This window comes from Dermochelys coriacea, chromosome 5 (assembly GCF_009764565.3).
Source record: "Dermochelys coriacea isolate rDerCor1 chromosome 5, rDerCor1.pri.v4, whole genome shotgun sequence".
In the NCBI taxonomy this organism is placed as follows: domain Eukaryota; kingdom Metazoa; phylum Chordata; order Testudines; family Dermochelyidae; genus Dermochelys; species Dermochelys coriacea.
In genome coordinates this window covers 66,507,971-66,534,148 of record NC_050072.1, presented here as the reverse complement: position 1 = coordinate 66,534,148, position 26,178 = coordinate 66,507,971, and the positions used below count along the sequence as shown (strand labels likewise).

The 26,178-nt window shown below is 41.0% G+C and overlaps 1 protein-coding gene across 23 annotated transcripts in view; it reads right to left on the bottom strand.

Annotated features, from left to right (window-relative positions):
• Positions 1-15,937: 15,937 nt before the first annotated feature.
• Positions 15,938-26,178, bottom strand: part of PAM (peptidylglycine alpha-amidating monooxygenase) — a 212,775-nt gene continuing 202,534 nt past the window's right edge. For 11 of the 23 annotated variants that reach the window (XM_038401384.2, XM_038401392.2, XM_038401388.2 and 8 more), the window contains 3 exons: positions 19,238-19,438; positions 17,395-17,451; positions 15,938-16,779 (listed from right to left, as the gene is read on the bottom strand). In XM_038401384.2, the coding sequence (XP_038257312.1) occupies positions 16,598-16,779; positions 17,395-17,451; positions 19,238-19,438 (440 nt within the window). In that variant the 3' untranslated portion in view covers positions 15,938-16,597. The remainder of the gene's footprint in view (positions 16,780-17,394; positions 17,452-19,237; positions 19,439-26,178) is intronic. The other 12 variants (XM_038401389.2, XM_038401393.1, XM_038401394.1 and 9 more) reach the window with 3 other exon arrangements.

The window sequence follows — 26,178 nt, the reverse complement described above, 5'->3', positions numbered from 1 at the left end:
TCTGTCTTCAGTCTCCCTTATTATTCTTCCTTTTCATAAAAAGAAACTTGCTCTAAACATAGGACGAGCCCTGCTCTTCCTGACATCCTCACATCTTACCTTATCTCTCTCTGAAAATTTGCCAAGATGAGTTGTGAGCTGGAGGGGGTGGGAGAAATTACCATGTGTGCATGCACAGGAGCTGTTGTATTTGTGTGCTTGCTATGGTGCACCTTGCAGAGTCCCTGAATCACAAAACAACACAATGGGGCTTGACCCAGGAACCATGGAAGTAGATAATTACCACCTGTTGGTTTAGGGGAAGGAGTCCAGGTCTGGGAGCTTTAGTCTCACCTCTTTCCACTGACTGGTGTTACTCGTTTTCTGCACTTCATGACCCATATTGTTGACCAAGGCTTCATACTTTCAGTGGTATTTCCCTTAGTTCATAGTTTCGATAATAGTACTAGAAGATGTAGAAGGAGAGCTGGTTGGAAAATAGTTCTTCCGCCTGAGGGAAAAGGTTGAGGGAAAGTTAGTTTCAAATTTTTTTCATGGAGAATTTTGATTTTTTTTGGTAAAAATTGAAAACCAAAAGATTTCAACTGAAAACCAAAATTGTCATTTTGGAAATACCCCCACAGGGCATACAGGGAATATAAATTTAGGTACCTTATGCTCCCATTCTTCTCTTTGGGGTGCGCTCCTTGGCCAGCCTATATCTCCCCCTTGCCTAGCTGCTGTGGTACATCATTGGAAACTTGGTCTAACTGAAAAGGAGGACTTGTGGCAGCTTAGAGACTAACAAATTTATTTGAGCATAAGCTTTCGTGAGCTACAGCTCACTTCACTGGAATGCATCCAGTGAAGTGGGCTGTAGCTCACGAAAGCTTATGCTCAAATAAATTTGTTAGTCTCTAAGGTGCCACAAGTCCTCCTCTTCTTTTTGGGGATACAGACTAACATGGGTACTACTCTCAAAATTGGTCTAACTGGTGGGCCTGGCTCATAGAGGAAAATGGGGGCATGAGGCACCATGCTAGCATTTCCTAATCTGATTTTTTGGTGTTTGGCCCAAACCTTTTCAGGTGATAAATTTTTGGACAAAAAGTGAAAACAGACATTACTCATGAAAAAATTCTTTGTGTCATAAACCCAATTTGCTACTGATAAACAGTTGTCATTGAAAATTTTCAGCCCTCACACTTAGTGATGGCTCAGCTAGGAAGGGAATCCAGGACCAAGATTTTCAAAAGCTGCTCATGAATCTGGGTGGCTGTCTTGAGATGCCTGTAAAGAGACTTAACTCAAAAACTGCTGAGTGTCCTCCGGAAAATTAGGTTCTGAACATGGAAGAACTCAGTTTTGCCCACTAAAGTGACGCTGCTTTTTGGAAAGAATATGCCAAACCTAGGTGCTTGGCTATGCTGTCTGTAAAATAAGGCTACTTTCTACATACCCACTTTTGAGACCCATGGATGACTGAGGATTATATTATTCATTGACAAATACACAGTAGGCAGGAAACCTATATCTCAGACCCCCTGCTTTAACCACCAGGTTGCCGTTGCCTCCCAGAACCAAGAATAGAGTCCAGTAATCCTGATCTCCAGCATCCTACTGCTATCTAGAAAACAGTGGCACAAATTGCACTTTCTTTGGCTCTGTCTTAAAACTTTTTAAAAATAAAATCTTAGGAAATTCCATTTACAAAACCATCATTATTAAGGTTAAAAAGCCAAAGGAAATAACTGTAACGTTAATTCTGCCCGTGTGTATTATCATATAATCTGGAGTTATATGATCACATACTATTTTTTATAGGACTCCTGTTCTGAAGTTGACTGCCAGCTGTTCTAGACCATTGTCTGCTCCCTGTACTCCTATAGTTCCCCAACTGGGATTTCACCCATCAGGGGTCAGCCTGACAGAGCCAGCTCCTCTAACCTCATGTCCATAGCATAAGGTGTACACCAGCAATCCCCAGCTAGGGGACAGTCTCTTGGATTCAGGAATAAGATCAGACAGAACTAGGGAGCTGCCTCCTTTATTCCCTTCACCCCCCCCAGTCGGGTGCAGCAGAGCATCTGGCCTGGATGTTTTTCACCAGATATTAACTGATCTTTTCTGTGTTTGTGTAATACTTAGGGTAGCGGGGCCCTGATCCAGACTGAGGTCTCCAGGCATCAATATAATACAAATAAAGAGTGCTTTTATAGTTACAGTGCCCAAAATAGCGCCAAACTGACTATGTGTTGGACAGGAAAGTAAAGGGCTGAATGCACTAAAAGGAATGATACTAATATTTCATATTTCCTGATAATTGCACAGTGGCAGCTACACGAGCTCCTCAGCTCAGCAGACTCGATCCCTCTCTGGATATATATAGCCAGGAAGATAATTAATAGTTTTAGGCAAATTAGCAAAAGGAATTGGGAATTTCTGGAGACTTGTTCAAATTTGTTATGTGGTGAAACAGCCAGAAGCGAAATTGGAAGAAAGGCAGGAGGAAGTCTGAACCATTGCTGCAGGTAGGGTTGACAACCAGCCATGCTCAGAGAAGTATCATAGAAAATGACCCTGTTTATGACATTCATTGAGTTCTGTCTTCCAGGAGAAAATTCAGACATACTATTTCACCAAGACTGACCCCCTGCTCTATCAACTGCACATGCATTTAATTTACAAGGGGACACTCCTCAACTTCCCAAGTCAATTCTTTAAAGGGTATTTTGTGACACATTGTGGTGTTTATAACTAGAAGGGAAAAAATTGGAGCAAATATGTTCAGGGAATTCAGAGAGAGAGAGCGAGGTGAAGTTGGTGAGTTCCCTAGTAAAGTAAATGTTTCTATCTGGTTAGTGTACTAAAATTATTTACATATGCACTGTTAGTTGAAATAAATGATGGAAATTCACTATGCTACAGTAAGAGGGTTTTTTTCAACAATAGGTGTGTGTTTAAACAAGGGAGCCCAGAGTATAACAATGACTTCTTGACCTTGCCATTTCTCCTGCTTGGGGTGGTTATAAACATACCACCCTAAAATGTTTACTTTTTAAGTACAGACAATGTATGGACAGTTCTTAGCTTTTTGCAATAGGCTTAATATTCCACAGTGGAGAAGGCTGTGATGAGTCATCATGTGCTTTTCATAACAGGCGGCTCTTGGAAATGTCATTCTTCAGGACTAGATTAATTTCTTATTCATGTGTACAGCCGAGATCCATGACCTTTTGTGACACATAGTTATTTTAATGATCTAGCATAATAAACTGTTATCACAGAAGCCCCTCCTGATATTTCAAAAGTAGGTAATGGCATATGGCATGTTCTTCTTTTGGGAATGGAGCTGATGCAGACAATTATTGGACTAGCTAAAAATAAGATGGGTGAACTCTAGAAGCTCAGCCGGCACTGGAAACAGAGGAAGGCAGCACATCAGCAGCCATCATAATCTGCTGGCCGAAACTGAGTGTACATCTCTGTCTCTAAATTCAGTCTAAGGAAATGCTATTATTAGACTCTGATGGTAGGAATTGTTTTAAATTCAAAGAACAAAAAATGATGGGGGAGAAAAGAGAATTTAACAGTGTCTACCGAGAAATATAATGTTGCTCCATAGCACATTAAATGAGTTTCTGGGCCAAGGTAGAATTTTTTTAAAGACATCTTTTAGGCATTTCTAACAGAATAATAAACAATGTCAGAAGGAAGTTTCTATCAAGTGGGAAGAGTCCTCCTGGAGGGAATCTAATATAAAAGCACCTCATTCTGGAGGTGTGAATGATTACTTTTGTCTATTTTTCTTGACATTACTGCCAGGCCCATCAGTGCCCCCTGTGAGCAGCAGCCATCGCAAGCAGGGACTCTGCAGTAATGTCATGGTGATAACCACAAGGACAGATGGGGGAGAAAGCTAAGGTGGGGCAACAATGGTGGCTGGGGATTCCCCCGGCTTCCCCCTCCATCATTCCTCCCATGGGTGATGCAGCCAGAACGGAATCCTTGCACTTGGCTGAGTTGGGGATCTATTATTGAGGGCAGGAGAGCAGAACAGCCACCAGAAGGGAGGAGAAAAATAATAAAGAGAAGGGAGGGGTGGAAGGGAAAACGGAGGTTGACTCCTGTTTTGCATTAGGCTACATGTGTGGTAGGAGGGTGCAGACAAAAACTGGGAGGGGGGGAGTTAATGAAAAAGCAAGGAGGATATGGGGCACAATAGACAGTGTTGGAGGGCACTGGCTCCTCTGATTACATTGGGTTAGTGGCAGCTGTAAGGGTGAGAGGTGCAGTGAATAGATAATGAAACAAAATGGTGGGGGGCAATCACAAGTGCAGGGAAAGCACAGGTGTATGGGGCAGGAGACAAAGGGAACAAACAGCAAAGAGGTGGGGCTGAGCTGGGCAGGTGACTACCAACCATGAGACCGGGACTCAGAAGTGAAGGTAGCAGACAGTGAAGGGAGTGGGGTAGGGGAAGAACATGCAAGTAATAATCAATAAGGGGAAAGCAAGTAACAATCAGCAAAGTGGTGAGGCAGGTAGCAAACTGCAAGGAGAAGGGGGCCAGTAAAGGGAGGAGAGAGGGTTGGCAAATCACAAGGAAGAGGGGCAAGTGGACAAGCAGGAAGAGGCAGACCACCAGTTCAGTACAAACTGAGGGGAAGTGAGAGAGGGAAAGTCCAAGGGGGTATGTGCACTCACATGTGCTTGTGAAAGTACCTCTGCTGCAACCGTCCCAGGTCCCAGAGGGGGTGAGTGGAACCAGGCAGGTCAGCAGTCCAGCCAGCAGATAGTCTTCAGCAGCCAGAGCAAGAGTGGATGGACTGGGAGAAGGGCTCTATGCTGCTCCTCCAGAGATGCAGCACCAACCTCAGGGAAGCAGAAGTTCAGCAGCAATGGCAAACCCCACCTGCAGAGCCACAGGTGTGCAGGGAATGAGGGAGGGGATTGCAGGAAGAGAAAGGAGGGTCTCATGGTAAATTCAGTTGAATGCTGCCCTAGAGAACTGGATTCTACCTCTGCCTCTACTACAAAGTTCCTATGTGATACAGTAACTCCTCGATTAACATAGTTATGTTCCTGAAAAATGTGACTTTAAGCAAAATTATGTTACGCGAATCCAATTTCCCTATAAGAATTCATGTAAATAGCGGGGGTTAGGTTCCAGGGAAATTTTTTTCACCAGATATATATACACACACACACACACACACCCCGTATAAGTTTTAAACAAACAATTTAATATTGTACACAGCAATGATGATTGTGAATCTTGGTTGAAGTGGTGAAGTTAGAGTGGGATATTTCCCAGGGGATGCCTTACTGCTAAATGATGAACTAGCTAACTGGGCTGAGCCCTCAAGGGTTAACACGTTGCTGTTAATGTAGCCTCACACTCTACAAGGCAGCACAAATGGAGGAAGGGGAGACAGCATGGCAGAGAGAGACAGAGACACCCTGTGTGTGGGAGAGAGAGAGAGGTGCGCTTTGCCCCTTTAAGTACGCGGACACCACACTTTAAGTACATTGCCTTTAAAAAGAGCAGGAAGTTGAGACAGCAGCTGGGGCCAGCTTTCTCTGTCCTGAGCCCTGTTGTGTCTCCCCCCTGCTCTATATGGAGAAGGGGTAAGCGGGAGGGAGGGACACCCTGACACTAACTCCCCCTTCCCTGCACAGCAAGCAGGAGGCTCCCTGGAGAAGCTCCAAGGCAGAGGGCAGGAGCAGTGCGGGGGAGGGACAGCTGAACTCCTGGCAATTGATAGCCTGCTGAGCAGCTGCTGCACAGGGAACTTAGGGGAGTGGGGAGCTGATGGGGGGGACAGGGGGAGGCTGCTGGTCCACCCTGGTTCCAACCACCCACCAGCTCGCTGCAACGGGCTGCTCTGCCTGCAAGCAGTAGACACAAAGCAGGCGGCTGCCAAACAACATTAGAAGGGAGCACTGCGCAACTTTAAACGAGCACGTTCCCTGATTGATCAGCAACGTAACAATGTTAACCGGGACGACTTTAGGTGAGGAGTTACTGTACTGGACAAATCTTTTACACAAACTCTCCACAGGTCATCATTATTGGGTGTTTCTCATTTTCTGGGTGCCCGACTTGAGAGCCTGGGGGTCTGATTTGCAGAAGTGCTGAGAACTCACAGCTCAATAGGAGCTGTGCTTTGAACATATAAAGTAACACAGGTGTTTGGCTGCCCAGGGAGGCACTTGACGGTGGGTGAGTGGGGTTTTGGGGGAGAGGTTGGAGCAGGGGTAGGGCCTCAGGGGAAGGAGCTCAGGAGGTGGAGCACCCCCAGGAAAAAATAAAGTCAGCACCTCTGTAAAGTACCACATAATCCTAGAGACCCCAGACTCCTCAAGTCAGACACCCAAAATTAATGGACACTTTTGACAATTTGGCCTTAATCTCTCTGTGCCTCAGTTCTCCATGTGTAAAATGTGAATGGTATCCATCTTGTGCTCTGAATGAGGAGTCTGGTGAGAAAGAATAGTATGGGATCAAGTCAGGATAGACTGTATCATAATACACACATAGCAAGGGGCTGAATGTAGGTTGCAAAGTCAGCCATAAATTCTGGCATTTCCTAACTCTGGAGTGTTTGATTTTGCAACCTTAACAATCTTTTATAGTAGTTTTAGAAATTATTATTTGGACGTGATATACCTTGACTTTAGCAAAGCTTTTGATATGGTCTCCCACAGTATTCTTCCCAGCAAGTTAAAAAAGTATGGCTTGGATGAATGGAGTATAAGATGGATAGAAAGCTGACTAGATCATCAGGCTTAATGGGTAGTGATCAATGGCTCGATGTCTAGTTGGCAGCCAGTATCATGTGGAGTGCCCTGGGGGTCAGTCCTGGGGCCGGTTTTGTTCAACATCTTCATTAATGATCTGGATGATGGGATGGATTGCACCCTCCACAAGTTCATGGATGACACTAAGCTGGGGGGAGAGGTAGATATGCTGGAGGGTAGGGATAGGGTCCAGAGCGACTAGAAAAAAATGGGAGGATTGGGCCAAAAGAAATCTGATGAGGTTCAACAAACACAAGTGCAGAGTCCTGCACTTAGAACAGAAGAATTCCATGCACTGCTACAGGCTGGGGACTGACTGGCTAAGCAGCAGTTATCCAAAAACGGACCTGGGGATTACAGTGGACAAGAAGCTGGATGTGAGTCAATAGTGTGCCCTTGTTGCCAAGAAGGCTAATGGCATATTGAGCTGCATTGTGATTGCATCCAATTGCCAGCAGATCGAGGGAAGTGATTATTCCCCTCTATTCGGCACTGGTGAGGCCACACCTGGAGTATCGCATCCAGTTTTGGGTCCCCCACTACAGAAAGGATGTGGACAAATTGGAGAGAGTCCAGCGGAGGGCAATGAAAATGATTAGGGGGCTGGAGCACATGACTTATAAGGCGAGGCTGAGGGAACTGGGCTTACTTAGTCTGCAGAAAAGAAGAGTGGGGAGGATTTGATAGCAGCCTTAAACTACCTAAAGGTGGGTTCCAAAGAGGATGGAGCCAAGTTGTTCTCAGTGTTAGATGACAGAACAAAGAGCAATAGGGGAAGTCTAGGTTGCATATTAGGAAAAACTATTTCACTAGGAGGTGGTGGACTCTCCATCCTTAGAGGTTTTTAAGGCCCCGATTGACAAAGCCTTGGCTGGGATGATTTAGATGGGGTTGGTCCTGCTTTGAGAAGGGGGTTGGACTAGATGATCTCCTGAGGTCTCTTCAAAAGGGCTGACTTTCAAAAATTAAGGAAATTAGTTAGGGAAGTGGATTGGACTGAAGAACTTATGGATCTAAGGGTAGAGGAGGCCTGGGATTACTTTAAATCAAAGCTGCAGAAGCTATCGGAAGCCTGTATCCCAAGAAAGGGGAAAAATTCATAGGAAGGAGTTGTAGACCAAGCTGGATGAGCAAGCATCTTAGAGAGGTGATTAAGAAGAAGCAGAAAGCATACAGGGAGTGGAAGATGGGAGGGATCAGCAAGGAAAGCTACCCAATTGAGGTCAGAACATGTAGGGATAAAGTGAGACAGGCTAAAAGTCGAGTAGAGTTGGACCTTGCAAAGGGAATTAAAACCAATAGTAAAAGGTTCTATAGCCATATAAGTAAGAAGAAAACTAAGAAAGAAGAAGTGGGGCCGCTTAACACTGAGGATGGAGTGGAGGTTAAAGATAATCTAGGCATGGCCCAATATCTAAACAAATACTTTGCCTCAGTCTTTAATAAGGCTAAAGAGGATCTTAGGGATAATGGTAGCATGACAAATGGGAATGAGGATATGGAGGTAGATATTACCATATCTGAGGTAGAAGCGAAACTGAAACAGCTTAATGGGACTAAATCGGGGGGCCCAGATAATCTTCATCCAAGAATATTTAAGGAATTGGCACCTGAAATTGCAAGCCCATTAGCAAGAATTTTTAATGAATCTGTAAACTCAGGAGTAGTACCGAATGATTGGAGAATTGCTAATATAGTTCCTATTTTTAAGAAAGGGAAAAAAAGTGATCCGGGTAACTACAGGCCAGTTAGTTTGACATCTGTAGTATGCAAGGTCCTGGAAAAAATTTTGAAGGAGAAATTAGTTAAGGACATTGAAGTCAATGGTAAATGGGACAAAATACAACATGGTTTTACAAAAGGTAGATCGTGCCAAACCAACCTAATCTCCTTTTTTGAAAAAGTAACAGATTTTTTAGATAAAGGAAATGCTGTGGATCTAATTTACCTAGATTTCAGTAAGGCGTTTGATACCGTGCCACATGGGGAATTATTAGTTAAATTGGAGAAGATGGGGATCAATATGAACATCAAAAGGTGGTTAAGGAATTGGTTAAAGGAGAGACTGCAATGGGTCCTACTGAAAGGCGAACTGTCAGGTTGGAGAGAGGTTACCAGTGGAGTTCCTCAGGGATCGGTTTTGGGACCAGTCTTATTTAATCTTTTTATTACTGACCTTGGCACAAAAAGTGGGAGTGTGCTAATAAAGTTTGCAGATGATACAAAGCTGGGAGGTATTGCCAATCCAGAGAAGGATCGGGATATTATACAGGAGGATCTGGATGACCTTGTAAACTGGAGTAATAGTAATAGGATGAAATTTAATAGTGAGAAGTGTAAGGTTATGCATTTAGGGATTAATAACAAGAATTAGTTATAAGTTGGGGACGCATCAATTAGAAGTAACGGAAGAGGAGAAGGACCTTGGAGTATTGGTTGATCATAGGATGACTATGAGCTGCCAATGTGATATGGCTGTGAAAAAAGATAATGCGTTTTGGGATGCATCAGGAGAGGCATTTCCAGTAGGGATAAGGAGGTTTTAGTACCATTATACAAGGCACTGGTGAGGCCTCACCTAGAATACTGTGTGCAGTTCTGGTCTCCCATGTTTAAAAAGGATGAATTCAAGCTGGAGCAGGTACAGAGAAGGGCTACTAGGATGATCCGAGGAATGGAAAACTTGTCTTATGAAAGGTTTCAGAGTAGCAGCCGTGTTAGTCTGTATTCGCAAAAAGAAAAGGAGTGCTTGTGGCACCTTAGAGACTAACAAATTTATTAGAGCATAAGCTTTCGTGAGCTACAGCTCACTTCATCGGATGCATTTGTTTTTTCCACCAAATGCATCCGATGAAGTGAGCTGTAGCTCACGAAAGCTTATGCTCTAATAAATTTGTTAGTCTCTAAGGTGCCACAAGCACTCCTTTTCTTTTTGTCTTATGAAAGGAGACTTAAGGAGCTTGGCTTGTTTAGCCTAACTAAAAGAAGGTTGAGGGGAGATATAATTGCTTTCTATAAATATATCAGAGGGATAAATACAGGAGAGGGAGAGGAATTATTTCAGCTCAGCACCAGTGTGGACACAAGAACAAATGGGTATAAACTGGCCACCAGGAAATTGAGACTTGAAATCAGACGAAGGTTTTTAACCATCAGAGGAGTGAAGTTTTGGAATAGCCTTCCAAGGGAAGCAGTGGGGGCAAAAGATCTATCTGGTTTTAAGATTCTACTCGATAAGTTTATGGAGGAGATGGTATGATGGGATAATGGGATTTTGGTAAGTAATTGATCTTTAAATATTCAGGGTAAATAGGCCAAATCCCCTGAGATGGGATATTAGATGGATGGGATCTGAGTTACCCAGGAAAGAATTTTCTGTAGTATCTGGCTGGTGAATCTTGCCCATATGCTCAGGGTTTAGCTGATTGCCATATTTGGGGTCGGGAAGGAATTTTCCTCCAAGGCAGATTGGAGAGGCCCTGGAGGTTTTTCGCCTTCCTCTGTAGCATGGGGCATGGTTGACTTGAGGGAGGCTTCTCCGCTCCTTGAAGTCTTTAAACCATGATTTAAGGACTTCAATAGCTTAAACATGGGTGAGGTTTTTCATAGGAGTGGGTGGGTGAGAGTCTGTGGCCTACGCTGTGCAGGAGGTCGGACTAGATGATCAGAATGGTCCCTTCTGACCTTAGTATCTATGAATCTATAAACCCTGATCTTCTATGATTCTATGTATATAAAAATGTGGTTGTATTTCTTTCTTACAAACTTTGCCACAAGGTGTCAGTCACTCACTGCAATAGTTTAAATAAGAACTCCATTGTAAAGCTAGTCAAGTCAATAAAGGTGGATGAAAACTCTGTAGTAACTGTTAGAAACAGATGGGGAAACAAATGACTGTAGCACAATTCTCTCCCAAACTATATATTTGACAAGAAAGGGAGGGCACAGCACTTTAACGTTTCATGGTTCTTTGTGTGGTTTTATGCCATTATCAACAACGCAACCACTACAAAAATACCAGTTTGGCATCTTGCAACAATCTTGGAACATAAAACAAACCTTCCTATAAAAAAACAGCCACTATGTGCATTCAGATACAATACTGAATTTCTCTGACTGCTGAAACTGTGTGCTCTGTAGGGTATTACACAGATGATATACTAGAACAGATACATGGGGTACAGCTTTCCAAAATGAAAAACTAGGGCTCCCATAATATGAGAGGTGGGGTGACAGTATTGCAGAGGATGGTTCTGGTGGGTATCTGGTTGATGAGCATGGGAAAATGAGAAAAAGAAAAGAGTGGCCTATGTCTCCCTCTCCTTCCCAAATTCCTGGCTCCAGTGGCTTTGACTCTACATGCTGGAGAGAGCTAATTCAAGGACTCAGGGAGCCATGTTAGATTCAGTGGAAGTGCTTGTGTGGGGAGAAGATAGTAACCTACATCTGTATACACTTGATAGCACACTACCATTTTCATGAGCTCATCCAGCAGTTGGCTCATTTAGGTGGCCAGTTTGGAAGGGATTACAAACACTTATGTAAGACAGGTTTTGAAAAACACCAGGGCAGAAACTGAAACTGGACATTATTAGTATTGTTTGTTTCTGTCTCTTCTTACTACATCCATAATGCTCAGTTTTGAGGAACACATGGCCCACCCTACGCTGACGATGAAAATTATGTACCATAGGTTTATGCAATTCCTGCCATTACTAAATACTGCACCAAACACTAGCTATGTTTTACAATTTCTTCAGCACATTGCACATCCTCTTGAACACACACTTGAAAACTCATCACTATCCACGTGTCTCACTTACAAAGGGTTGTGTAAGTAACAGAAGATGTGCATGAAGCCCACTCAACCTGCTCATTTTCAAATGTGAGACACAATAAGTGACCCAAAATGAACTATAAACTATTCAAGCAAAAAACAAAATATTGTGGGATTCATGATTTTTAATGTAAATGGCTCTTTCTAGAACCTCAGTTTCATGCTGTTTTGTTTCTGGTGTTAATAACTTTAACAATAAAAGTGAGAGGATACCAAAGCTCTGTGGAATGGAATTACAGAGAGTGACATTTGAGCTGTATATGCACATGCCTTAACTCTATGTCCCTATAGATTCACCTACTGTGTACTTGCTGGAAGAGCTGTACAATGAAGTCAGCTAGGTCGGTTAGGTTCTCAGACAACAAGCTTCAAAAGCAGGAAGGAGTTGCAGGTTTTGCAGAGCGAAATAACAGATCTATGCAGAATGCAAATCCTCCCGGTATGATAGTAAATTCCTCTCTGCTGTCCCATGCTGTTCAATTGTACAGATGAATCTAAATATTACACAGGAACAATAGCGGAAAAGTATCAAAGAAGGGTGATTTGAACAGACCACTCATGCAGATGCTGAATATTTTAAAATCATGTTTTATGATAATTCATGATGAATCTAGAAGTTATCGTATTCATTCTAGAGTAAGAAATGTTAGATATAAAAGTAAAATGATGGGATGTTAAAACTGTGCTGTGCAAGCTATATGTTGCTATTTTAAATAGAAAACATGTTCTAAGCATCATAGGCATTTCACTTGTGCTCTTTGTAGCATCTGTTACAGGCATGCAACCACACTGAAGTGCAGAGCCAGAATTTGACTAACTAGTCAGATGAATTAGGCATCCCACGTCTAGGTTCAGAAACAGCAGTCTTTCCCCTTTTTTCTGTTACAGCAGTCATCCGTTACACAGCAGGAGACCAGAATAATTGCATAGTATGTCACAGGACATTTTCAATAAGAAAAGCACATTTAAAAGAACAATGTCATGGCGTCTCTGAATGTTTGATTTAATCCAGTGTAGCCCTTATTTTTGGCTTGCTCTATAAGCAGTGACCTTACCTAGTTTTTCTACCCAAGACATTTTATGTTAATACGTTGCTAGCACACTTGGATAAACAAACAATTTTTATTAATACAAAACTTCTTATACACTTCAGGGTAAGACAGCAGAAATCTGCAGGCTCCTCATGCCATGCCCCTCAGAACTCTACCCAGCCCCCACCAATTCATGCCCCTATGCGACAGTACCAGGAATCATACTAGGGAACTAAAAGTTCTCTGAAAGGATGTACATGAATCTAGCTTAGTGGAGAGCAAGGAACTGTTGCAATTTACTGCATTGATCTATAAATCCTCATTAACTACTACAGTGCACTGCTTAACTGGAAAACTCTACTTAATCAAGATGCCTACTAGGGAACCAATTTACACCTAATGGTACTTGATAGAAAGGACAGCTACTTAACTGGGATATAATTTCCTTTAGCCGGGACACCTTCAGGTGACTTAGTGATACTCGTCTGTTTGTTGGTTCTTCTACCAGGAACCTACAGTTGCCTCCTGGTTTGCTCATTGTGAACTACCTATATTCAGAGGGGCCACCTCTCTGAGCTGCTAGTAGGTTCCTTCCCTGCCTTATCCAAAGTTCATGGCACTATTCACTAATGGGAGAGGATCACTGCAGCTCCTCAGGCAGCAGTGTTGCCAACTCTCACAGTATTTGGTGTTTTTCTTAAAGCCCCAGCTCCTAGAGCCATGTGATATGAGAATCTGAGCTTTCAACTAAAAAGTGTCTAGCCCCCACAGTGGCTGAGAGAAACTCAAAAAAAGTGAATCCACAAGATACAAAAAAAAATCCAATTAAAAAAAAATCGTACTAGATGATCAGTCATAATTTTTGAAGGCTTAGAGTTGGCATTTCTTCCAGTGTTTATTACTTAAAAAGCATTTTCTGTTAATTGGTGGACATCTGCTGTCAGTGAGATAAAAGGGCACATGCTATGTAAGCCAATTCAATTTTGACAACAAATAACTAATATTTTTCTTTCAGTAGATAACACATGGTTATTCTTTTAACAGATATTCTTTTAAGGAGGATCTGCTGGTTATTAAACAATTGTGCAAAAAGAATACTCTGCTCTATTGTTTTCCTGCATGACTTTTCCATTGCATTTTACCTTTAAGTACAGCAAAAATTAGTTTTTACTGCATCTCTCCAGACTGTGTTATTAAAGCACAGCCTTGAACACGAAAAGCTGTGGAATTGCAGTATGCCTCCTGGGGAGCACAGCTGTGGTGGCAACCCACCCCTTTGGAGATTATAGTATGTGCCCTTATCCAAAACTAGCAATGCAATACTGGCTAGTGGATCTATATTGGTCCCTGATTACAACCATTTTTGGGATGGCTTGCACCACAGAGGGGTCTAGTAGAGAACAGTCCCTGCATGCTGGAGAAGGCATGGGCTACAATTGTTTTATGTCCTGCTGAATAAGTTTGTCCTGGGTTATACTTCCATTTAAACCATGCTCAGTTGCACCCACTGTCAGCGATACATAATTTTTGTAGTGTAGACAGGCTTAAGTAAGGAAGAGAAGGCTCATATGCGCTCCACCCAGAGCCACATCTGAACAAGAGGCAGTCACGCTTGGCTTTTAAAAACCCCAGACTATTTTTGATTGGTTCCTACAGAACGTTAGTGACCCAGGTTTATCATTTATAAAAAGTGTTAAAGAGGGCTCCACTTTTAACAACATTCAAGAAAACAATAAATGGACCCAACTGGTATAACATCTCCTGTAAATACTATGGTGTCTTTATGCTTTTTGGTCAAGTATGTGTTCACCTGCAATCAAACTTGATGGTGATTTTCATTTAAAAACAACCACCACCACCCTCAATTGAAATGAGTTTGACCACCTAGCTTTCAAATGTGGAAGTTACACACTATCTTCCTCAGTGCTGTTGTTTTCAGTTAATATTTATTTACAAGCTAATCTCTGAGTGCATTTCCATACGTTGTGACTCCCAAGATAGCTCACAATTGCTCAATCTAAACATCAGGAAATAGACAGGCTCATAACAGCCCGTTTAATAAGAGTGCACATGCTCAGATGCACTCTTGTTATTAAATATAAGACCTTGTTTTGTCCAATAATATGGTACCACCATGGGTTTTGATTAACTGTATTAGTTAAAAGTTGGGCAGTTCAGCTCTCATCACAAAGCAGGTAACATCTTGCACCCAATGAGGTACCCTCAATGGTTATGTATTACTTTTTTAGGTTTCTTCCTTCTCGAATTCTCATTATTTTTGCTTGTATGCAAGTTTAAGGCGAACAAATGGCTCAGCTATAATAATGTTTCACCAAAAAGAACACTAATGCTCTCCAGGGTCCCAAGTATGAGACAGTCATTTTGTTAGGGGGGAAAAAAAAACAGTACTTTCAGAGCTACAGCATCAGCACTCTAATGGCCTGAAAAATAGTTGCATTTTGGGAGTTTAACCCTGAAGAGTTACCACTTCTCTTCTAAGAAAAAACAGAGAAGGGTAGTTAAGCTTTTTACCCTTTGTTTCAGAAAGAAGAGGTACAAGGCCTTATCTGGTCAGGGATGAGTCAGTCTGTGTTCCAGCAATACGATATATTTGCCCCCAAGAAACCTCCTTAAGCACTAGCAACAGCCCATTATAGTTAATGTGATGAAAGTTATTTCATAGGACCCTGTAACAATTTTTTGCTCTCTCAACGTGTATGTGCAGATTTTAAATAAAATGAGATTGATCTATGCCTCTGATCCTCAAAGGAGACTGATGAATCATGACAATGTCACACAAATGAGTCACTTTAGATGACTCACATTCAGCATAATTATCTAGCAGGTCTTCAGCAAATATAAAATAGTGAGTCATCATATTGCAGAAATGAGGACTATGTTGCATGAATGGGGGAGGAAATTTAGAAAAATTAAGACTATCAGTTCTGTAAGTAAACTTATACTAGTTCCTAAACTAATTTATTTTCATATGCAGTCTGAGACACAGGTTTCTTCTTAGCTCTGATCATGTTTTATTAAAATAAATACCCTGCAATTTTGATATACAGGCAAGATTCCTCTTTAAATGTTTGTTTGATTTTATACATGTATGTAAGTTATTAGTCTTGTTTTTTTCCCCTTTAAAGCTGCTACATAACAAAATATCTTCCAACTCATACAAAATAGCACATTTTTCCCTGTAAGAAGTGGTCTGTGTTATTGTTACAAAAGCTGTATACAAAAACCCTTCAAATATGCAAAAATTCCAAAATACACTGACAGCAAATGCTCTGCGAACACTTTATTACACAAATTACATTCAGCCTCAGAAAATAGTATTTTAACAGTAATACTATCTAAAAATAAGACATCTCAGAAACACACCAACTAAGGAGGAAGAAAAAAGAATTAAATAGAGACTTTTTTTCTCTCTCTCAATGCAATATTATGTTAGTGATTTTAAAAAAATAGAAGATTTAGCAGCTTTGTTTTCTTGTGGCACTATATTTCCTCTATACTGCAATAGTTTAAGGATATTGAACAGGAAAGGCACCAAAAAAAAAGAAACTGACAACTGAAATGTTATGAGGAAAATATTGTGCTAAAGCAGATAATGGGACTTATTTACAAATACAGAAAAGGTCCCAAAACAGAAATGATAAAATACTACTACTTTAAATCAGTACTGCCATTAAAAGAGGATTGTTTTCTTTATTAAGATGTTCACATAAGGACAATGGCACTGATATAAAACTTCCACACACTCCTCCACTTAAAAAACCCCCCCAAACCAAACTAAAACCAAAAAATCCCAGTGTACAGCCCCACGCAGACTAGTAGTTTACAATTAAATACACAAAATCTTAAACGTGCTAAAGGGAAAAGGAATCTGATGTTCTTGGTAGAATTGTTCAATCTAGAAGAAATTAAATGATGGTTTATGGTTTCACGATGAGGAAGATACTGGTGGGGGTGGGGGAGCTGAATACTCTTCTTCCGAGTCTGTACCATCATCTTCATCTTTTTCTTGATCACTCCCTTCAGTACTAAGTCGGTCAAACCCTTTCCGACTGTAGCTTTTGTGGCTTGCAAAGAAGTTCCCAAGGTTAAGGCCTCCACTGCCTTTTCCTGTAGAAAGGAAATACCTAACGTAAGATTTCCATTACTGAATTTGAAAAAAAATTCCTACCACTCATCCATTACCCACTTTAATGACCCTTATCCTGTTCCCAAAAGTGCCTTCCACCAAGCCCTCGAAGAAGGCCAGCACATGAACCCTCTTGGGAAGCTAGGCACACAGCTGTTGTGGCAAACAAAATTACAAAAGGTTTTTTTTTAGAGCTTCCATTAGGATTCAGCTATAACAACCGTCTGAACAGCATCTCTTGTGTCCCTACCAGCCTGAACATAATTAGCCATCCCAGGGGCAGCGCTTCATTTCATTCACTATAAGAAACAGGGATAACTCGCTATGACGAGTACCGGCTTCTCAGCAGGAATGGCAGATCATCTTGAGCGGACAGATAAAAGGTGGTAGGAGGAAGGTATTATATACATTTATAATAAAGACAGAGCAGAGGAGGAGAGACTTCCCCCACCTCAGCCCTTGGAAAATCCCACTCCCAGCACCAAGGTATTAAATATACAGTATTTATTCTCAAACATGTTTCTGTGTTGACTTACTTGAATAAAATCTGAGTTATTGGACTCTTAACAGTCAAAGATATCTTGCATTTTACTTACCTTGAAGTCTGCCCAAGATTCTTCCTGAACTTGATTCAAGTTTGTGGTCAGCATCAGCTGGAAAGATAAAGCAAATTTCAAAATAAGCATCAGTGATTCTATTCTGAAACAGAGTGCATTTTCTGATACTGAAGCAGGCTGATCAGCAGTTGAGAGAAAAATTGATATTGTCCAGTTTCATGGTTAGGATAGAATTATAACTCACAGCGGGAAAAGAGGCACACTCTTTATTTTCAGTTTGTGCCATTCTTTCTATACGTCATTCCAGCCATTAAGATGATTAAATTCTCAGTCAAATTCTTTCTCAACTGCTGGCTTTTGTGATTGTGAAGACTATAGTTGGAGAAGAACTTCATGATCACACACACTGTCTGGACAATTATATTCCAGCACACTGCAAGTTGTAGTAAGACATGCCAATCAGTACTATACTTCTGTTCTCATTTGGACATGCATGTGGTACAGTTTGCTCTTGGAACACTCTAGATCCATGGTAGACACTTCAATGATCTCCAAATTTCTTGAGCTACTGGAAAATGATAGTGATTCTCCCATCGCAAAACCAAAGGTAAACAAAAAACCACAACCAAGTTGTTTTTTCTACACACTACTTTGTATATACTCATAAATTAATGCAAAGAATTTGCAGAACTAAGTAATTTGTTTTTACCAGTTTAAATATATTCTAGATATTTAACAAAGTCCAGTTTTATCAAAATGTTCCCATCCACTGTAAATTCAGTTACTCCAAAATGCACTAGAAGGAACAAATCTGCATGCTGGGAGATGGACAGGTAGATTTAAGAGGTCTTATTCATATCTGCTTTTTATAATAATTTAGCCCAATAATTTGGAGTGTTTGCATATTTAGCACTAAAAAACAACAACTCATGCAGTATTACTTTTCAATGCTGAACATTTTTTGCAAGCATCTTGCAAGCAAGATTTTCTTCCACCATTATCGCTGCACTTCAAACTTTATGAATTTTGTGTGAGGATTTCAATTACATTGGGTCTGTAATATGGGTGGAACTATGTTATTTGCACAATTCATGTATGTTTTGTTCTGTCTGTGTTTTACCAATTTTTTTATGCCATACAGATAACCCAGGAAATGAACATTTAATTGCTACTTCAGGTGACAGTTTTGAAGAAAGAAAAATGTGTTATAATAGGTTAGTACAGTATGAACTGGGGACATCACCACATTTTTAGCACTATAAATACTCATTAAGAAGGTCACAGCTGGATTTCAAAGGGATGAAGGCACATACAGAATAGAAACGTATGTATGACTCAGAAAATGCATGAGATAGTAAATGAACTACCATTTATGTTCCCCTCAGACATTTTTTTGTTAATGTTTGCAATTTGTTTATTTCTGGGAAATCCTGTAATATTGTTTATATCTTTATCAGTCTTTTTTTTTTTTTAAAGCTGCACTTATTTTGAAGAAAAACGTATTCTAAACTTTCCCAACGTGAAAAGCATCTCTAAGTACATTATACATTGAATTTTAAAATAAAGGATTTATCTAAATCAAAATAATTATAATCAGAAGGCTCTTTCTGGGATTTCAGAACCAGTTTTACCCTGATAACAACTAAAGGGAAGATTTAGAAGGAAATACTGAAAAAGTGGTGTATTAAGGTACAATAATAAATGTATTTGCAGATACAGTCATTTGTGGATGCCAACAAAGGATTAGAATGCATTGCCATGGTACCTGTACACAGGATTAAATACAGACAACAGGACTCTTCATAATTTTGGCCCTGCCTGTTCAATGATGTCTTTGAATAATAAAAGTCTGTTCTGGAATTTAAGAGTTATTCATGGTTACCTCCATAGACCCTGGTCTTCCTCCATCGAATAAATACAGCAATTGCCAACAGGACAACAATAGGAATAATTAGAAGAGTTGTAATAAGAACAAAGGAAATTCCAGGGCTGGCCTGTTCGACCATATGTTTTTCCCACTTCTTTTGAGAGTCCGTTGAAACAGGTTTGTTTTTCAGTCTGGCTTCTATAACTGTCTCTGCTTCTTGAAGAAAAGAAGAGAACTGACATCGGTATCTTGGCATTTCAAGCACCATGCTTGAAAAGAACATTCTAATGCACCTGAAATTTTTAGTAATTAATAACAGGCACCATTAAAACTATAAAATGACACGCTCACAGGATTTCTTAGCTATTGCTGGTGTCATCTCAAGATCCATGCAGGGGGATAGAGATATAACTTTCTAAAAGTCTGAGAAGATTAGAGAGTGTACTCTATTTCTCTAATATTTGCAGTTCAGAGGATGGAGATGGGACAACTGTCAGGGAGAGTTGCTCCTAAAGAATTCCAACATTTGAATGATGGGAAAATCCTGAAGCATTCCATCGTTACAACAAAGCAAGACATGACATTACTTTCTCAGGAAAATATCCCCTTCCATTAGCTACATAGATCCTTTTGCAAGTAACACGTTACATTTTTGTATTATCAAGAATAAAAAGGAAATGCATTTGTTACAGTCCTTGAAACAATTAACCCAGAGGGGACTTGTATGTGTGTGTGTGTGTATATGTGTGTGTGTTTGTTCAGAGCAGTTCGCACTTTGCGAGATAGGCATTAATTGTGTTGTGGTTGCATTTTATCCACAACTTTAGTTGTTAGAATTATGCCATGTGAAATGATTCCACCAGTTCATTTCCTTTTTCCTACAGTACCATGGAAGAGGATGAATGGGAAAAGGAGGTTGATGCTATTGGTAGACTATAGTTATCAAGGAGGAACATGTGCCATATTGAGAAGGGAGCTGGATAATATGATCCCAAAAAGGTGCAATTTCAGCTGTGAAGTTTGATATGTGTTTATTGCTAGTAAAGCTATACAGCTGGTAATGTTTTGGATGAACTCCAATAAAACTATATACACTTCAGTATTTTCTACCAGGGGTAGCCAAAGTGTGGCCTGTGGAGTCAAGTAAAGTCCAGAGAGATCTATAATGCAGCTGTGAGTTCCCTTCGTCTTTAATATGGAGATGTGGCAGCCAATGATTACCAGGTCCCAGCATGAAATGAGCCACTGAAACTTCTTAGAGCTTGTGTTCACTGGGGCATTTCAGAAAGTTACCTACACTTGAGTTAACTTCTCATGAGTTAGCCTTGGTCGAGTGAGAGCAGTCACACTGTAAAATGGTCAAGCTGCACAGTGGTTCGATCAGCAGCTGAGTAACCAAGTCCCCACTGCTTTACTAGCTGGAGCATAAGCAGCACTCAAACTTCAACCCACAGCCCCTGACAGGCCAGCTGGCTTAAGTTTAAAGCAGCAGTTCCCAACATTTTCCCTGTATGACCCCATTTTTACACGTATTTCTTCCTGCGACCCCAGACAGCATGGAGGACGCCATTTTTAAATGGAGTTGTCCTTGCAGCTTGACCTCATATGCAGTTTATGTGCGAAGTCAACTGCAGCATGTCGGACACCATTTTGTTTTACAAAATGGCATCCTCCATACAGTGTGACCTCGCACAAATATGGTGTGTGTGAGGTCACACTACATGGAGGGTGCCATTTTGTAAAATGGCATCCTCTGAACACTTGGGATTGCAGCAACCTTACTTGGGATCATGACCCAAAGTTTGGGAATTGCTGGTTTAAAAATATCACTTAACTCGAGCTAAAATGTGTGTGAACAGGAGTCAGGCTAGGGGCAACACTTCATTTATATCTCAAGCTAAAACTTTAGTGAAGACAAGCCCTTATTCTCAATTGACCACACTTCTGTAATGAAGATGAGAATTGTTGCAGACTGTTCAATTTTATGCCTAAGTAGGTGTTACCTTTCAGCTCCCAGCAAATTCTTTATGTTGCCCCCACTTTGACACAGCAGAGTTGGTATTGGGGACAGCCACTGTGATCAGAGAGGGGACTGAGTTCTAGTTTAGCTTCCAGGAAGCGTAAATCAAGATATTTTAAAACAATTTATTTTGTTTATATTCCATTTTCTCCATTTTTAATAAATCTTGTTTTTATTAAGACTACTGTTTGGGTGTATCCCAGGATAAAAGAACTCCACAACTTCTATGAGGAGGGGTTGCAAGATGAAAAGTTTCTGGAACCTACATCCGGGACTCAATCTTGGCCAAGGAGCATGGAGAGAGGAGTCCACTCCCAGTGCATTGTGCTGCCATCAGGCTGCATCAAATGAACACACGAAGGGAGAAGCCAGAAGAACAAGAAGGAGGGTCAGTTGGTGGAAGTGTTTAATCTGGGAACATAGGGTGAAACTTCAAGCAAAATGAAGCCACAAATTCTGTTTGGAACTAAACTCTGTCTAACCCCAACCAATAAATTCAATCCTCCTTTGAAATCTGAATACTTTAATTCATCCTGGAAAGTATATTGCCAGTTAAGTCACACAGCAGCCTTCTCCTTCCCAGTAAGGTGCATACTGTACCCTTTAGCATTATAGCAATGGATACACTGACCTATTTTATGTAAATCTCACTGATTACTTGACTGCTCATTGGTAACAGATTACAAATTGTGACTATTGAAAGAAAATAGGATTTAGGCTCTTTGCTCACTTTGAAAAATAATATTCTGATTCTAGAACTGTATTTTGTTGCCACATAAGAGTAGAAAAGGGGTATCTAATAACTTTTTTTTTTTTTTACACACAAATTTTGAAGAAACTTATGGCATATTTTTGTGAAACATTTTTAATTTGTAAAAACACAACTTCATACTAATATGGACTAATTTATTTTATATTATTTTAAGCTTTTTTTAAAAAAACTGCTGCATCAGAAACCTTTTCTATATTATATTAGATGAATTTAAAAGCTTGCTATATGTCGTATGAACATATATATGCATATGTATATTTATAAAATTATATTGTTTGTTTTGTGAAATGCTCTTCAATTTTTGTTATGTAGTGAGTCTTCACATTTTGTGTGTCATGACAGAGAATAACTGTGGGGGCTTTTGTAGATCTTTGGCTGCTCAGGTAGCAGCTCTAACTAAAGGCACTTTCTGATGTTAACCAGTTTTCCAAATTTTTGTCTCATTTTGAGATTAGACTATTGTAATAAGAGCACTCTACCATCTGTAAGTGGTAGCTAGTGCATACCACATCAATCCACATTAAGCAGAACATCACACAGAAAGTATATTATATCTATACAATTTACTCCTGGGGGAATTCTGTGCCACTATATAGGAGCAGAATTTATGTCCCCAGCAGATTTTATTTTCTTTGCAGAATACAGATTCTGTTGGAGAGGTGCTGCACTTACACCTTTTACCCACTAAGGGCTCCTGTGGTGCCAGAAGAGAGGGCAACCAGCTGGTGGAGAGGCTGCGTTCCTCAGAGCAGGACCAGTGGGAGGCACTAGACAGAATGGAGCACATGGGGCTGCTGACATGGAGTACAGAAGGGCTAGTGGGGGAGGACAGACTGGGGCATGAGCTTAGGGGCTAGTAGGTTGACTGCATTGTGCCAGGGGCTCAATGGGAGGGTGGCTGCAGGGCCCCATGGAGACAAGGGTAGAGAGGTGCAGGGATTCATGGCTGTAGGGGGAGATTTTTGGTAGCCCAAAGTGCAGTAGCACGCCTAGACCACTGCCCACAGCTGGCATACCAATTGTTATATTCTTTGCTGAAAGCAGCTAGAAAGGCAGTTGCTGAATCCTTAGCTCATCTAACAGACCAGCAGGGGAGGGGGAAGTGAGTGACAACAAGGAGTAAACATGACCCAGTGCCCTCCTGACTTGAGTTTTTGCTGAAGCATGCAGTTGTGCAAAATGAAAACTCTGGCCATAGTTAACTATTGCTATGTGATATACAGCTGGTTAACGGAAGGAAAATTCCCTGCCTGATGGGCTGGAAAACTCCACACACAACTTCTGCTCAGCAGTTTTTTGATGAGCAAGCCATGTAATACTAACAAACTGGGTATAAAAAGAGGAAGAGATCTGAGCTCAGTGGACATTTGAATACTTGGGATATTTTGGGACCCTCAAGTTCCCCTGCAGATGGCAAGCTGGCCACTGGAAGTCTACAGATATCCACTTGAGACCTTGGGTAAATATTAAACTGGGGTTAATTTGGGGTGCTCTACTAACCTGCTGCAGACACGTGTAAGTACTTGATGTGACGTTGCACTCCATACGTTTTATGGAAATATGCTTATGAATATGACATAACTGGAATATGCTTTATGCTAAATATCCCTTGTATGGTGTCATTAGAAAGCTTATAATCTACTAAGTGTGTTCATCCTATTTGTTTGCATGTATTATTTCTATGTCTGGAGTTAGGAGAATAAGATATAAACTTGTATCACTGACGTAAACATATTAAGTGGGGGCCATTAAGGGTGCTCCAGAAACAATCAGTTGAAAATGGCCTTAGTTACTTGGAAGCCTTCCTGTGTAGTGTGGGCCTGCCCTTGGGGAACGGGGGACTAGGGATCTCACAGTGACATGTGACCATGTCACCTGATAATGAAAATCTATCTTAAATCTGGTACTTTTCCATTTAGGAGGAAGAGTGGGGACCCAAAGAAAAGATTCCCGCCTTGTGCCAAAGCTACAAAAGGGGGTGGAACAGAACAAAGGGGGCGGAACAGAACAAAGGGGGCAGCCAGTCATGAGAAAGCCCCTGCCTACCACCTGAGATGTCTGCTGGAATGAACAAGGACTATACCAGGGGAAAGGATTGGCCCCAAACTAGGAAGGAGTGTAGTCTGTGAAAGACGCTTATTGGAACATCTCTGAGGGTGAGATATTACCTGTAATCAGTTTCTTTAATGTATTAGGCTTAGACTTGCGTGTTTTTGCTTTATTTTGCTTGGTGACTTTGTTCTGTTATTACTTGAAACCACCTAAATCCTACTTTTTATACTTAATAAAATCACTTTTGTTTACTAGTAAACCCAGAGTAAGTGATTAATACCTAGGGGAGCAAACAGCTCTGTATATCTCTCTATCAGTGTTTTAGAGGGAGGACAATTTATGAGTTTACCCTGTATAAGTTTTATACATAGCAAAACCGATTTATTTGGGACTTGGATCCCATTGGGAACTGGGTGTCTGGGTGCTGGAGAGGTAACCAGCTGAGCTGTTTTTGGTTAAAGTCTGCAGCTTTGGGGGCGTGGTCCAGATCTCGAGTCTGTGTTGTTGCAGGATAGTGTGTCTGGCTCAACAAGGCAGGGTTCTGAAGTCCCAAGCTGGCAGTGAAAACGGGCTCAGAGGTAATTTCAGCACATCAGGTGACAGTCCCAAGGGGATCTCTGTGACCAAATCAGTCACACTTTAGACTAAATAAAGTAGATGCTTTGAGCGAAAGCACCTTTGTTTGCCTTCTTGCATCAACTATCTATTGGCCAGACGTGCCGTGTCCCCCATTGATTTATTTCCTGCCATCATCTTGCGAAGAGTAAAGTTACCAAGAGCTCCGAGTTCAGCAAAACCCCAGGTAACATGGAGAAGGGGGCTGCAGACACAAATTGGGACATGGGGTAAGAGGGTGCAGGGACACATGGAAACGGGGGCAGATGTGCCCGACTGAAATGGGAGAGGCTGGGGTCAGCCAGGGCCTGCATGGGGGAGACTCCCCAACTCCCTACAATCTCTTCCCACCCCTAACCCCTCCAAAAACCCATTCCATACTTCTCCCATCCACACACAACCCCTCTCCAGGTTCACTCCCAAGCTCCCTCCCTCCCTCTACCCCAAGCCTTTGCACTGCTTCGGAGGGATGCAGGAAATATGTTTACGTATTGTAGTTTAAATGAGTTACTCAAAGTTCTGTATTAATATGTCTAGTAAGGAATCTATTGTCAAAAATTTTTTCCTAGATCTTTTTTTTCCCCTCTGTATTGTTACAGACATACTTGCTGACAGGTATTTTGAAATAATTTACCAACATAATTGAAACTGACATGGTTATATTGACAAACATAATATGCAGAATTTTAAAATATTGTGTGCAGTATTTTTAATTTTTTGGCAGAGAATTCCCCCTGGAGTAACATTTGCTGCCTATTAGCTTCTAGGGGGAAGCTAAAAACTATTGATTTTAACCTATGTGCCCCGAAGTTGTATAGCAAGTGGTTATTTGAAAGACTCTCTCTGAATCTATGTGATACTACTGAACTATTCTAATCTAGATATCCCTGATTAAATGAGAGGTGGCAGCTAGCAGGGTACCTTTGCCAAAAGAGCCTCTGTGCTGCTATGGGCTTTTCACCCTCATCTGCCAGAGCCTGGGATTTGTTGCACTTCCAGGCATGTTTTTCTGCTGAGTACTTTGGGTGAGACTGTCTGATGAGAGAAGAGGATGCTAGTATTATCATGTCTTAAAGGCAGTCTACTTTGTACTAATATGTTTACATTTGGTGATGTTGATGCTTTTTTCATATTTCCATTTATATCTATAGCCTGGTGCTCTGAATTCTGCCAAAGTAAAAACAGTACAACTACAGTGCATTTTTTTCAGGGGAAATTACCACTTCTTCTGTATAAGAGACTTGTGCAATAGACTATTATAATTTTAAAATAATTCCTCTTCATCTACCTTAGATCATTATCTTACCCCCCTTTAAACCTTGTGCTATATATGTTTCTTTACCTGCCTATTTTAAGTCCCTACATTCTTTTGATTCTTTTCTCTCTTTGAATTCATTTTCACCCTGCTATTTTGAAAAAAAAGTAGATTGGAGGAACAAATTTGAGCAAAAGAAAATGCTTTATGCCATTATTAATAATATAACCGGCACTGTCAAT